At 45.8% G+C, this 14700-nt stretch overlaps 1 protein-coding gene across 3 annotated transcripts in view; it reads left to right on the top strand.

The window, feature by feature from the left end:
• The window catches only part of ARHGEF6 (Rac/Cdc42 guanine nucleotide exchange factor 6), a 41849-nt gene extending 27771 nt beyond the window's left edge, over positions 1–14078 (top strand). The window contains exons 12-22 of one of the 3 annotated variants that reach the window (XM_030967996.1): positions 766–912; positions 1774–1860; positions 2832–2910; positions 3788–3921; positions 4201–4326; positions 7019–7039; positions 7829–7922; positions 9038–9127; positions 9836–9935; positions 10758–10812; positions 11733–14078. In XM_030967996.1, the coding sequence (XP_030823856.1) occupies positions 766–912; positions 1774–1860; positions 2832–2910; positions 3788–3921; positions 4201–4326; positions 7019–7039; positions 7829–7922; positions 9038–9127; positions 9836–9935; positions 10758–10812; positions 11733–11873 (1074 nt within the window). In that variant the 3' untranslated portion in view covers positions 11874–14078. The remainder of the gene's footprint in view (positions 1–765; positions 913–1773; positions 1861–2831; positions 2911–3787; positions 3922–4200; positions 4327–7018; positions 7040–7828; positions 7923–9037; positions 9128–9835; positions 9936–10757; positions 10813–11732) is intronic. The other 2 variants (XM_030967995.1, XM_030967994.1) reach the window with 2 other exon arrangements.
• Positions 14079–14700: the final 622 nt, after the last annotated feature.

Genomic DNA, 14700 nt, shown 5'->3' with positions numbered 1-14700 from the left:
TAGTCAATGAATTGGAAAGGAGGAAAATCTCTGTCAGATAAAGGGGTTTGGAAAAACCAAGCAGCTGGTGAAAATAGCCTTGGTTTACCTTTGCAACAATTTCCCCCATTGGCAGAAGGGTCAGTTAAAGAAAGTATTGCTTGGATCTGCAGGACTCTGTTCAGTCAGCATTGTCCTCTCTTGCTGAGAGGTGATGAGATACTGGTCACTCCCTGGAGCTTCTCCAGTCCCCAGCTGCCCAGCAGTGGTGCAGTCTTTTCAATAACAGCACTTTCAGAAGATTCTTTTTTGTGCTAATCTACAGCACCACCTAGTCCTGTTTTTGGGATCCCAGATTTTGGATGGAAAATATCCACCCATCTGACTTGTTGGGGACCTTGCAGTGCTACAAGTTCAACTCTGCTGTTTGGACAAAACTGGCAAAATCCCTCTAAGCAATAGCAAAATTAGAGACATTTAACTGTGCAGCCGTCTTGGTTTGGAAATTGTGACCCTGAACTCTTAGAGGTAGGGCTGGTTTGGAAAGAAAAGTTTGCTCAGAGCAGTTTGCAATTTCCGTGACATTTGAATGTAATCATTACTTCATAAATCACTGGGATGTGATTTTTTAACAGACTTCATGGCATGGAGCCAGAATAGGCTTTTCTGATCCCTGACATGACCATCTCTGAGCCCACAGGGCTGTGTGAGTTGTTGCTGGTGAAACTGGGATGGTTTGGGTTGGCTTCTGCCCTTCAGCTAACAAAGCTCTGCTGTGATTCCCAGTCACAATGCCAGGAGTTGAGGAAGAGGAAACAACTTGAGCTGCAAATCCTTTCTGAATCCATCCAGCGCTGGGAAGGAGAGGACATAAAAATGATGGGAAATGTCATCTACATGTCCCAGGTTATGGTGCAGTCTGGGGGAAGTGAGGTGAGTGTGGTGTTCCTTCTGTTGGCTGTAGACTTCATGTCTGAATACCCACTTGCTCCGAGGGTAAGTGATGTGAGGTGGTAGTTCCTCTCCTTCCAAGCCACAAACTGATGACAAATAATGCTGGTAAATAATTTTACCTTGGGAAGAGCTGTGCAATGGGACTGTGCATGTCTTTGGAGTGAATCAGGCACCCTGTAGGCTTAGTTTCAGGCCTTTGGTGACCCACTTTTCGAGAGAAGAAGTATCTCAGTGTCGTATAGCGCATTAATTTCCCTCTTTCTCCCCTGTGACTTACTCTGAGAAATGAGAGCGACTAGAAAATGTCCTGTGTGCATCACAGGGGCTGCTCTGACACCCCATCCCAGAGCTGACTGTGTTTTGGAACTAACTGGAGTGATTCTTGTCCTACTAGTCCTAATGCCTCACACCAGTGCCTGACACAGACCTTCCACAGTGGTGCTAAAGCCATGTGTGCTGCATGCTCAGTGTGGGAAAGTACCTGTTAGCACTGAATTTTTGCTGTTGCAGTTTTTCCCTGGGAAGGGAAGACCTGTAAAACAAACCCATGCAGTATCTAGTCCCAAAAATCTTTCTTGTTTGGGATGTGGGATGCTGGGCAACATAAGGGCTTCTGAGGCACGCTGCAATGATTGGAAGAGGATTAGCAGGATGCAGACAAAAATCTCTGCAGGGAAAATTGGTACATAAATGAGATGCTGTAAAGAAAGAAAGCCAGAATAGCTGGTTTGGGGGTGATCTCACAGGCTGTGATTCCAGCTGCAACAGGTTCAGTTTGCTAGAGGCAGGTGCTTGTGATGCATTGCAGACTGGACTAACTTAAATTCTTATTCCCCCCAGGAGAAAGAGGAGCGGTATTTCTTGTTATTTTCCAATGTTTTGCTGATGCTGTCTGCAAGCCCACGGATGAGTGGGTTCATCTATCAGGTAGGCCTGCTTAGTTTGAAGTTGCAAGGCGTTTGGTGTAAAAGTGCAAAACAGATCATCCTTATCAAATTTGAGTCCTCTGCATCCTTTGAACTCTCTGATGTGATGCAAACACCCCAGGCTGGGAACCAGGGCTTGGCTTTACCATGTGCCAGGGTAGTCAATGACTTTGTCGTGATCTTTGGTTAAGCAGCATTTGGTAAGCGAATGCTGTGAAATTAAAAAAAAAACAAACCAAAAACCTCAAAACCTGTTGTTCTACCTGCTGTTTTTGAGAGTAGGGTCTGTGTCTAAGGTGTCCTGATCCAACTGTAGGGTTTCGACCAGCCAGCTGGCTCTCAGTTTTGTGCCATCTCTGGAAATTCTTACAAAACCCACTGCAGAATGCATGAAAATTCCAGTCCATGAGGTACTACTACATATAACTCTGCATTTCTTGTGTGTTACCATTTTACATACCCTCCAATGGCTGTTGAGAGCTTGGCTTTTCTCCAGCTCTCTGAAACCATCAATACTGCCCGGAAAAGGATGCTCTTGTTTTGATGTGTCATTTGTCGTAGCAAGGAAGATGAGAAAGATTTGGGAAATATTTGGCTGGGTTTTCTGGCTTGACCCACTGGTGGGAGTAAGGTGAGCAGGCAGTTCAGAATGCAAATCAGAGGGATGGGGAAGGCTTTAAGAAAAAGGCAGGGGAAATTGATCCTTCTGACTTGACTGTAAAAAAGGTTTGCACTAAATGAAGGGAAAGGGTGGCAGATGAGCTGGGGATGACTCAGTTGTCATGGGAGCCTCATCTCTGGGGTTTGACCTAGTTGTGCAGGGAAATCCAGTTCCATACATTAAAGGAGACTCTTCATGCAGTCTGAAGCCTTCACAAATTAATTTTAAATGGCAATTTCCAAAGAGAAAGGAAACAGCAGAAACAAGCAGAACAACACCTGCTGACACTGACTGCTCTTCAATTCTCCCAGGGAAAGCTGCCTTTGACAGGAATGATTCTGACAAAGCTGGAAGATGCCGAAGGGAATGAGCACATGTTTGAAATCACAGGTCAGTTGGGCCCTCTGCCTGGGGCAGTCCTCCCAGTGCAAGCAACAGTTGCCACTGGAAGTACTGGTCCGCCTTCCACTAACCCCCTGCCATGATCTTTCTCCTGCTCTTTTACCATGTGTTGTCCGAGTTTCTGAGTAACTCTGTCCTGCTTGAGGCAATGTCCTCCAAGTGCTCTGGAGCTCTGCCTCTGGCTGCCTTTGGAGACCATAGTGCTCTGTATGGGACAAATCTCTCGCCCCAGTAGCACTGCTATGCATTGGCGCGCCCTGTCTGCATCCAGTAGCCATGCCTTGTAGCTCTGCGTACCTCATTTATTGACAGATACATGGTTCTGGTCATGAGGGAACTTTCATCCTATTTCCCCATTCAGTGTATCTCATTACTTGTAGGTATACACAAGTCATTTCATGCTCAGTGCCTGGGCTGCAGTGCAGCTGTATGTGCTGGTGGTATTTAGTGACAGAATCCTATTCATCACGGAAGTATTGTGTTTAATGACCTTCAACATTAAATAATCCTCACACATTCATCTTACTTGTTCCCTTAGCATTTCTTGCAGCTCCCACACTGTCAGTGGTTGCCTGGAGCAGGATGGGCAGTCTCATCGTCATTGTAGATGAGATGCTTAGGGATGTGGTTTAGTGGTACACCTTGCAGTGCTGGTTTAATGGTTGGACTTCATGATCTTAGATGTCTTTTCCAACCTTAATGATTGTTAATGATTAATGCTTCTATCTTTGCCTTAACCTTTTTGGAGCCACTGGACTGTGCAAACTGAGGAGCCATTTCCTGCTATGCTGAGCTGATCTCACCCTATGTTTCCTCCTGAGTCTCTATCACTTGCTAAAGACTGTTATTTAACCCTCTGCCACAGGGAACATGATGGAGCGGATCACTGTGTCCTGCAGCACCAGCCAGGACTTGCACGAATGGGTTGACCACTTGCAAAGGCTGACCAAAGGGACATGCAGCACCGTCTCCAAAACGCAGTCCTGGAGTCCTCATTCAGTAAGTGTCACCTCCTGGCCTCTGCTGCCTGGGTTCCTCACTGCTGCCTGAGCTCTGTGTTTCAGCAGCACCCTGACTCTGAGGTAACACAACAGCTGTAAGACACATCCTGCCTTTTGCTTTGTAACCATGTTGTGCTTGTACCATTTTACATGTATCCTGCCCTATTTTTGTTGCAACTTAGGTGTCTCAGTATCTCAACACCTGTCCATCCCCCTCCACTTCTCTGCCTTGTTTGGTGGTTAACAGTCTTGGTTTGCTTCTCATCTATTTTCTCAGACATTTAGTTCAGCTGGGCAGATCCGTGGGCCTCTGGAACCCCCAAAAATCCTCAAGCCCTGGAGCTTGAGCTGCCTCCGTCCTGCTCCTCCACTCAGACCTTCAGCAGCACTGAGTTACAAAGAGGTAACAATCCCACCTGCCTATCCAGGACCCTGATTTCACACAATCCCTAGACCTTGTGTACAGGTTTCATATCCCACAGCAAGGACACAGAAATGTAGGTTCTTGGGGATGTTGAGAGAAATTACTCTGCCACTTTGGCCCTTGTCCTGTGATGGATGTAGGTTGCTGTCCTGGGCTTTGTGCTACACGGGACTCATGAGTACATGTGTTTGCAGGCTGGATGTCAGCTGTTGGCTGCCATAGCCAGCACTCTCAGCTGCTGAATTTCACCAGTCCCACATCTGGGTGTCCCACTGAGCCCTGTTTTTCGGAAGTGCCATGGTGGAGCTGCCTTCTCTCCTCCTTCCTGCCTTGGTCTGAGATGGGGACAGGGCCTGCTCCCTGCTGGAATGTGTTCCAGCTCCAGCTGTGGCAGCAGCTCAGTGGTTCAGGATTGAACCACTCATAGTGCACCATGAGGAAGAGGCAAAATGCCTGGCCATGCTTCTTGTGTCTTCCACCCCGTTTTGGTGGCTGGAGCAGGAGGTGGGCTTGACCCTCCTTTGCCACCCACCCGAGTGTTACACAGCAAGGTCCTGCTGGGAGGCAGCAGCCGAGGGATGGCTTCATCTGCAGGAATCCCAGCCTGGGAGCTGGGAGTTGGTGTGGGAAAACCCAAAATACAGCCTAGTCCTGTTGTCACCCTGCACCACAACTGTAGTGCTCTCCTTCCCTACCTCATGTTAAATTTTTGGAATTACTCACCAGTATCTCAGGTAACATTCCTCTTATTGAGTGAGCACTCTGGGTCTGAGTCAGCTGCCTTTCTTGGTACAGCAGCCCTGGGAGTGTTTCTGCCTCAGTGGGGATGGGGACAGGGAGGGGGCTTGGATCCCCTCAGCCCTCCCAGCACTTAGGGATGGACAGTCTAGCAGCTGGCAGAACTGTGGGTCTGCTGCTTCAGGTAGAGGTTTTATGTAGCCTCATTGCATCTTGTTGCATTTATTTCTTAGAATTTGTAAAGTAACACATTTCAGTTTGGGAATTAACTTGGTTAAATACTAACTGAGCAGACTGAAAATGATCCATAATCTTTGCATGTTCAAAATTCCTAATGTAGGCTAAACCCTTTCTTGCTTGTGTGGTCAATTAAAAATATTGGCTTGAGGTAAAAGAGAATTTTTTCTGTGAGAAAAACGACAGATTGAGGGATATAATACCATGGTCCTTTGCAGTTTCTTGTCCCCTGCCACTCATAGCAGGAATTAAACTCTCTGTGTTGAAAGCAGGGGAGAGGTTTTTGCCACAGAGGCCTAGCCCACAGCGAGTCCCAAGGGCTAGGATGCTGGATGGTATCCTGCAAAATGTTGTAGGACCAAAAATGTGGCTTCTGTGGGAACAAGCTGTGCTGACCATGTCAGTAGAAACCCAAAGGCCAACATGTTCAGCAGAGTTGGGCAGGCACAGCCTGGTACTCACAAGCCTGTGATGACAGATGGGGAATAAGTTTGGTTGCTGGCCCAAGCAGATCCACATCTGTCTCATTTCTTCCTCTGGGATGCTTAATCCCTAAACAGAATCCCTATTTCACTGTATTTTAGGTTTTTTAATTTAAAGCTGAGCACAAAATAAGCAATGCTGACAGCTCCATGCAAGCACTTTCCTATAATGAAGATATAATGAAGGAATACAAATTTCAAAGGTTACTTGCAGGGAAATGAGTGGGACAGTTTGATTAAATGAGCTGAGATTTTTAGACATCCAGTGTTACTTTATTTGTCTTCTCATAGCGTAGGATAGGATGGCATAGTCTTGTACACTTCCTTGTACCCAGCTCAGGAAACCTCAGACCCTGCTTGTGTATGGCGCCTCACTCTTGTTGTTTCCATTGAAATTGGGTATTTTTCCTGTTCTGTTTCCAGTAATCATTTGAAATGACAGAACAGGTAAGTTCTGTGGGTGTCTGGATTCAGTTTAGCAAAGGGAAAATTAATAGGTCGTTTCTTCTACTACTTTTTTTTTTTTAAACTGACTGCTTTCCATTAAGTGAAGACTTTATAACGTCAGGGTTCAGGACTTTGCTGGGCAGACCTCCTGGCTCCCTGGGTCAAGCATCCCAGGGATGGGATCCAGGGATGGAATTCTCCCCAGGATGTGCAGGGAGCTCCCTGTCCCTGCCAGTGAAGCAGGGAGGTGTTGCAGTGCTGATGCCTGACACGGTCAGGGCTTCAGTCAGGATGGAAGGTCCCCTTTGAGACGATGAAGTCCCAGGAGATTGTCACCAGGGTGGGCAGAGTGTCCTGGCATCCTCACTAGGCTGGGTTGAGGCCCTTAGAATTGGTGTTGAGGGCAGGCCCTGAGCGCTTCCTGGGACTTGGATGGAGCCAGGCACATGGGGCTCCTGCGGTTGTAAGCACCAGTTTAGGCAGCCAACATCTACAGACACCCACTACTAACCAAGAAAGCATGTTGTCTGTGTTTAGAGTGTATTAATGCCCACTCATCCTGTGTCTCACATGTAAATTTTCAGTTTTGCATGACACGGTGCTCCTTTGCATGTTGATAGTGCTTTAAAACCAGGACAGAGGGAGTGCTGCATTAATCTGAGGACTAACACTGAAATGGGGTTTAGAATTGTGGATTTAATTGACTTGGTGATAAAAATCATCAGTCTCTCACACTCATCTTCTCTTTCTTTGCATATTCATTGTAGAGGATGTCTTATATCTTAAAGGTAAGGGTAGATACATCTCTTTGGCTCGTCGTGACACAGAATGCTTGTTTCTGTTAATGCTTCTTGTGCTTGCATGACCCTAATTTTGCCTCGTTGTATCAGTAAGTTATTGTCAGAGTCAGTAGCAGCTGACAAATGTATTTTAAGATAACTCTTGGAAAGGAGTTAGTGTTATGGTACTCCTGGCATGCTTCTTCTTTAAATCCCTATCGCATGTAACCTACTAATACTCCAATTCTTTCCAAATCAGCAAGGCTTTTAACTGAGTGAAGGAGATAAAAACTTGTGTTTCTTACTCGTGGAGTCATAGCAAACACTAACTTTATGTGTGTTTGTCTCTTCTCTGTGTATACTTGTGTATGGGATTTATACTCTCAAACTGTGGGCAATTAGAAGCAGAGCTGTTTGCCAACTCTTTTATATTAGTAATTAAGTCAATGGGATAAGCCACATTTTAGGGTTTTCTAGCACAGACCACAGAGTTTGTAAGCAACTAAAAGTGCTATGAATGTGTTTGAATTCTTTGGCTAAAGGATTTTAGAGAAGAACTGCATTTACTAGAGGAGCCTGTCCTGGCCCAAACCTGCAGGTGCAATTCCCACTGCTGTTCCAGGGAGCAGTGGGTACATGTGAAGGGCAAAAACTATAATTTTCCCCAACTTTGTCACTGTCTGCTTTGTAGCTTTCTAAAGTGTTGTGTGTAGCATGGGTAGCTGCATCCATCTGTGCTGCTCCACTGTTCTAACTGCCTTTGGTTCTGGTTAAACACAAGAGTGTGTTTCTCTGTAGGATTCTAGCAAAAGTCCAAAAACAATGAAGAAGTTTCTTCCAAAAAGGAAAACTGAGAGAAAACCATCTGATGAAGAGTTTGTTATTCGGAAAAGTAAGTGTTGCCCAGAGATGCTTTGGCTGCCCCATCCCTGGAAGTGTTCAAGGCCAGGTTGGATGGGCCTTGGAGCAACCTGTTTGAGTGGAAGGTGTCCCTGCCTGTGGCAGGGATTGGGACTATATGATCTTTAACCCCAACCATTCTGTGATGCTATTTTTCTTTCATTTCTGGAGATTTCTGTGTTCACAGTGATCTTCATGGGACTTTGAAAACACCCTTTCTTGCAGTGCAGGATGTGACAGGATGCTCTCACTCTGAGCCTGGGTGCTCCTGAGCATGGGAGACTTCTGGAAGTGCACGGGTCCTCAGCCTCTGACAGATTTCTCCTCCCCTCCCAGTTATGACTGCTAGATATGCCACCACCCTCTTTGTGATTGCTAGCACAAGGTCATGGGTTGTGGGTGATCTTATTCTGAGTCTGAAGCCAAGGAAATACTTCCAAGTAGTTAAAAACTGCATTAAACTGCACATCAAGAGTCACCAAAGTGTCTGACAGCTGGGGCAAACCCTTACCTGGCCATGCCAGCATGTCCTAGAACAGTGTCCATGGGGAATTAGGAAACAAAAAGGTCCCCATCCCAATAGGGATGTTCACCTGCAAAGAGAGGTGTCCTGAGAACTCCCTAGAGCCCACTTGGGGCACACCTTGGTGGCTTTACACAAAAGGCCATGGTCACCATGGTCAAGCCATGGTCATGCTGCCATGCACAGCTCCAGCATTAGCTCTCTCCCTTGAGAAGATGGCACTGAGCGGAGGCTGGAAATTAACACTTCATGTTTCCAAGTCCTGCTCTGGTGCTGCTGTACCAGAACTCCCACACTAGGGTTGCTTTGCCTGCCCATCTCCTGATGCTGCCTGCACCCAAAGTAGGGCATCACCCCCTGAGTTTTGCCAAGATGAGCAACTAGAGATAAGTTTTCACACCATTTCTTCATGGTACTTGATGCCAGAAAATGTAAAGGACCACAAAACAGATTGGCCAAAGTCCCAGAGGCAGTAAGCCAAAGAAACAGCATGATCTCTTAAGGGGCTTGGGAGCAAAGACTGGGAGAGACAAGGCCAGAGTACCTTGGTTTTTGTGCATGCTATTGTTTGCGATGTTTTACAGGTACTGCTGCGCTGGAGGAGGATGCTCAGATCCTGAAGGTGATTGAGGCGTACTGTACTGGGGCAGGCTTCCAGCAAGCTCTCAGCTCAGGTGGGCACACAAACACATAATTTAGCTCATACTCTGCCCACAACACCGATAACCCCTTTGGGAAAAAACAGATGTTGCATCATACAGCAGTGAGACTCGTGCTAGGAAACTGTAGTGTTCAATCTTTGAGATAAGGAAGCTTCATCTGCCTAGTGGTTTAGTTGCCATTGTTTTTCTCCTAAACACAGAGAATGAAGCAGGTAGGAGGGCAGATGAGACACTGCTATTTCACCAATGATTACCTGATGATAATCTCAGGTTGCTTATAGCTTTAGAAAGGAAGCATGAGTATTATCTCTCAATCAGCTGTGTGTTTAAGAACAACCTGCTTCATAAGAACCTATCTAACATCTTCACCTCTGGAAATATAACTATTTATCATTGCTGGTGAGATGTCAGCCAATTAAATCTCTGAAATTTCAAATAATGGTACATATAAAAAAGAGAGGCCATGGTTCTTTGGGGAGCTCTTGACCCTATTCAGATGATTTCATTTATAAGTCATGATGTAACTTTAGATGCAATGAGTACTCTTGAAAATTTTCCACTTGCTGCTGTAGCTCTGGGTTAATGGGATGTAGCTGACATCTCCAGTCTGTCCGAGGCTGATGGTGGAGCAGGAAGAGTGAGAGCTTCTGTCTCTGATGTAGCATGGGCACCAGGGAAGATTACCCCTTTTTCTCCCTCATGAATATTTCTTGTACACAGGCTCCCGTAAAGACTCCATTCCCCAAGTCCTTCTTCCTGAGGAAGAGAAAATCATCATAGAGGAGACACGAAGCAATGGCCAGACGGTTACAGAGGAAAAGTGAGTGTGGCTGCTCTCCACTTGCAGATAGATCCCTGTGTCACTTTTTGGAAGGGCATTAAAAATGATGCCCTCTCCTTCTGTACCTCCACAGAGGAGCAGGCCTGGCGTCATTGACTGCTGCCTTAATTCTGGCAAAGAACCACCAGACAATTTCAACAGCTACTTTGTCCCTTTTAAGGACAGGCCCACCCTCCCAGCTGTCCTGACATGGCTATATTCCTCCGGGAGTCTGGATCCCCATTTTATGGCTTATCCAGATATAAGATAATGGGGTCAGTGAGGATAGAACCAAACAAGTGACTCTTTTTTTTTAAACTACTGATGCACTGAGCTGTTGCTGCCCCTCGGGAGCCTACCTGGCACCTGCCTGTGAGTGCTCCCAGCCTGTTCTGTAACTTGCACATCTGGGTGACTGTGTTGAGCCCCTCCCTTTCCAACCCAGTCAGTGTGCTCCTTTCACATTTGATTTTTTGCAGCACAGCCTCAAGTAATCAAGGCTGCTTTACAAAAGATAGGCATTTCCACCTTTAAAGTCATTGTTATTTATTGCCATAGCATAAACAAGGAAGCCAAAGCCACAGACCTTTGCTGATAACTCAAAGCAGAACAAGGTATCAAGGTTTGAGAAGAGAGCCCTGAGTTTTGCACCAGTGGCATATAAATGCTCCTAGGCTGTGTTTCCAGAGTCCCCTCCCAGGCAGCAGCCTGATGCTTGGGAAGCGGAATCTGGCTGCAACTTTCCTGTCAGCACCTCCCATGCTATCACTGTTTTCCTGCGCACCAACTCTAATTTCTTTTTTCTTTAATTTATTTTTTCAGAAGCCTTGTTGATACAGTTTATGCACTGAAAGATGAAGTCAAAGAGCTGAAGCAGGTAATTTGGGTGGGATTGTTTGTGCTGGGAGTTGAGTGACAGCCAATCAATCTGTGCTGGATCATTTTCAGCTGGTTGGTGCCAGGAAAAGTCTTGCTGATGCTGGTCCAATCCTGCAAATTCCTAAATGAGCATTAGTGTTTTTCTGGTTTACCTTCCTGAATCACAGAATCATAGAATCTTTAATGTTGGAAAAGACCTCTGGGATCATGAAATCCAACCATCAACCCAGCACCACCGCTATGTTCACCACTACAGCATGTCCTGAAGTGCCATACCTACACATTCTGTGAACACTCTCAGGAATGGTTACTCTACTACTTCCCTGGGCAGACTGTTCCAGTGTTTGTCAACCCTTTCCATGAAGAAACTTTTCCTAATATCCAACATAAACCTTCCCTGGTGCGGCTGGAGACCACTTCCTCTCATCCTCCATGCTTGAGTGCTAGAGAAAGCAAGAGGGAAGGAGGAGCTGGTCTTTGTGGTAACATGAAAAACATTCCCCCTATTCCAAAAGCTCTTTCAACTTGACCATTCATTTTATAGGGGTCTGGTGGACACCAGTTCTTATAGACTCAGAGGAAATATGTCTTCTTCCCTCCAGTCCCAAGTCTGGAGGTGGGAGAAACCATCAGAGGGGAAAAGGGTTCTTCAACCCAAGAAAAAATTAGGTTTCAGGGAGGATGTTTCTGTCTGCCCAGAGTCAGGGAACTTCTGTGCAGGTCTGTGAGGTAGTAAGACTCTGTTTGGGTTACTCATGGTCTGATCCACTTACGTTCTTCTTCCTCACAAACTCCCATCAAATGTCTCTGTTATTTCATCACCTCTGAGGCATCAGGCAGCAGATGCATGGAAGTACTTCATTACATAAAGTGCATGGGCATAACTGCATCTTTATTCCTTTGGTTTTCACCTTGCAGGAAAACAAAAGGATGAAACAGTGTTTGGAGGAAGAGCTTAAATCCAGGAAGGACTTGGAGAAGCTGGTGAGAAGACTGCTGAAACAGACAGATGAGTGTGGCAGGGAGGACACCGGGCGCAAGTCATCCCTGATCGCTTGAATTCATGGAGAAGCTGCTGGCAGTAGTGTGTGACCTCAGGTGTATTTTTGGGAAGTGGAACTGGATCCTTTGCCTCTTCTTGCTCCTTATTTTGTTGGTTTGGGGTATTTTGTTACCAAAAAAAAAAAAAAATTCACAGAGAAAAAATGGTTTTTTTTCCATCCAGTAAGGAAATAAAGCAGAAACAATCAGTCACAACTGAACCAGTAAGCAAGCAGTCCATGATTCACAATTCATCTGCAGCAACTAATACCTCATTGTACCTGCAACTGGGAGCAAATACAAACTCTGCTAGTGATTGTTGCTCACAAAGGCTTGGGCAGCAATTTCCTAGAAGAAGCTTAAGCACTTTTTAATGCTTTCATTCTTTCCAAAAGCACCAGTACCTATTTATTGAATGAAAACATTACTGAGGTGGTATCGAGCAGAAACCAAAAAAGCACCATGCTTCTCTTTTCAGATAATCACAACTGGGGAAGCTTTTCCCATCTGTGTTCTTTTTCCCCGTTAGTTGACTGTAGCGAACTAGAGCCCAGCAATACTGTGGTTCCTGTGTGGCCTTGATACTGATTAAAATGTGCAATTAACATGAAGATGTTTGAACTCCTTGGGGGAAGCCAGATCTGGAGCACCTGTCAGAGCACATAGGAGGGTATTTTGCACAGTGCTGCCTCCTTACAGCTCATGATTAGCACAACAGATAACTGCTGTTCTGCCCCCATCTCTTTTCTTATGCATGATGTAGAATTCCTGACCCCTGCTTTGTTTTCACATTGAGTGTCCAGGTAGCCTAGAAGATGATAATTTTGCTGTGCTTCCTCTTGCAGGACATGCTTTTCTCCATATGAAATGTAAACACTGCTTGACAAAAAAAGCAACCCTAAATGTGCTGGTTCCCTGCTCCCTTCTGCCCACTTCATGCTTTCCATCACTCCTTCCCAAAGGTTGGGAATGTTGCCAGTGGCCACTTCTCCCCACATCACCCCACAGGGACTTTCTGCTAGGGAAAAGGAACTTTCTCCTGAGATAGGGAAGGTATTTATGCTTTGACAAGAGCTGGAACGCTCCTGAGGCAAGGATGTGCAACACCCTCCCAGATCCCTGCACAGCTCCTTGAATACAGCATACAGGCAACATGCATATGTATCAGCTCTCCTTATCTTATTTGGTGTTATACCCTAGTTTAGAACTGGTGTTTTCCTTCCTTCCTTCCTTCCTTCCTTAACAGTATTATAAAAATAACCTGTTAATTATGTCTTATTTATCTCACAGGGCAGCATGGTCCCAGGGTGTGCAAAGGCACCACAGCTCATTACAGTCACACCATTATGTTGGTTGTGAAGGACATAACAGAGGCAATAATTACAACTCTCTCCTTGCCATTAAAATTCAGCCAGGACATTGCAAATCGTGTTTCGGGAGATACAAACTCCAAAACATCTCAAGGAGTGTAATAAGAAACCCTCTTTAAAGAGTTTCTAGAGCAAATTCTATTTCTGGAGCAAAACAGAGGTCTGGTTACATTTGCCATCCCCAGAGCATCCCAGCCAGATAGCAGCTCCCCACATCCCTCCCTGGGCACACAGTTGAGCGATTTGATCAGCAGTCAAGCCCTGCTGTGCTTGTGAATTGTTTTCCAGGAGTAGGACCTTTGCTGCACTTACTGCTGCTCAGGGAGGCCATGCCCAGACCCCTCGGTACTGCCTGGCCCTGCTGCCTGCTCCAAGCTGGCCTGGGGACTAGGCTGCTGACATGCAGAGCAAACCAAGGGCCACTGACACTGCAGGGAGAGGGTGGAAATGTGTCCTCGCTGCCCCCAGGCTCAGTTGAAACCCGTGCTCTATGTACATATTCATGTTTGTGAGATGTAACGTGATGGAGGGCACACTGGGACTTTTTGGATCAAGCGTTTGTCAAGAGCTAGAAGCCAAAAAAAGACAAGAAAATAAAATAAAAAGGAAAAGAAGCCATGCCAGATGGACAGCAATGTTTCCATATTTACTTTGTTTACAGTGCTTTGTAAATAGGTTCCAGTGAGTCTGTCTTTAGATGGATGTTGTGTCAGCTGCCTTCCAGTGTATCTTTGTCATGTAGGTTTATTTACTGTAAACTACTTATGCAAGTTCAACTTTTCTAACATGTTTTTATTTTGAACAGTTTTTTAATTGACATTTTCAACAAATAAAGGATAAAAGTCACTTCTTAGCCCTTGGAGCTGCTTCCTGTGTTTCTGCCATGAAAGCAAAGCCAGTGCTTGCTCTGGGCATCACTGATTTCCTCAAAATGCCATGGCAGCATCATACCTCTCTGATTTACTGGTAGGAATACTGGTATGAAAGGTGATGCTGGCACTTGAACTGTTGCTCCCATTGTCATCCATACCTGCAGTGGGCCAAGAGCACCTGGTCCCTGGTCAAGAGATGCATTTCCATCCCTCAGGCTCCACGTGCACTCTGTTCACAAGGATGCTTTATGGAAAACAGACTGCTCTGCTGCACCAGGCAGTTGCTGTAGATAAGTGACTTCCTGCCTGTTTGAGATTTTATGTTTTTTTAGTTAGTGTGTGTTTTTTTCTGGCAATTAGGTGTGGTGACAGGATTTCCTTTGGTCTACCACCACTTGGACAAGACGTCTCCTGCAGACTGGGAGTTTTTTAACTCTTTGGTGGAGATGTACCATGGTCTGTGGTCTCAGCCCACAGCAGAAGTGGAAGATCAAGGGCAGGAGGGCTGGACCCTCCTCTCCTTCCCCAAACACAGCCTTCAGAGTAGGAAAAAGAACAAGGCAAAAAAGAAACACTAGCCTTGGGTGCATCATGGAAAAACAC

The sequence above is a fragment of the Camarhynchus parvulus genome, chromosome 4A (assembly GCF_901933205.1).
Source record: "Camarhynchus parvulus chromosome 4A, STF_HiC, whole genome shotgun sequence".
Lineage (NCBI taxonomy): Eukaryota > Metazoa > Chordata > Aves > Passeriformes > Thraupidae > Camarhynchus > Camarhynchus parvulus.
This window is presented reverse-complemented; position numbering and strand designations above follow the sequence as displayed.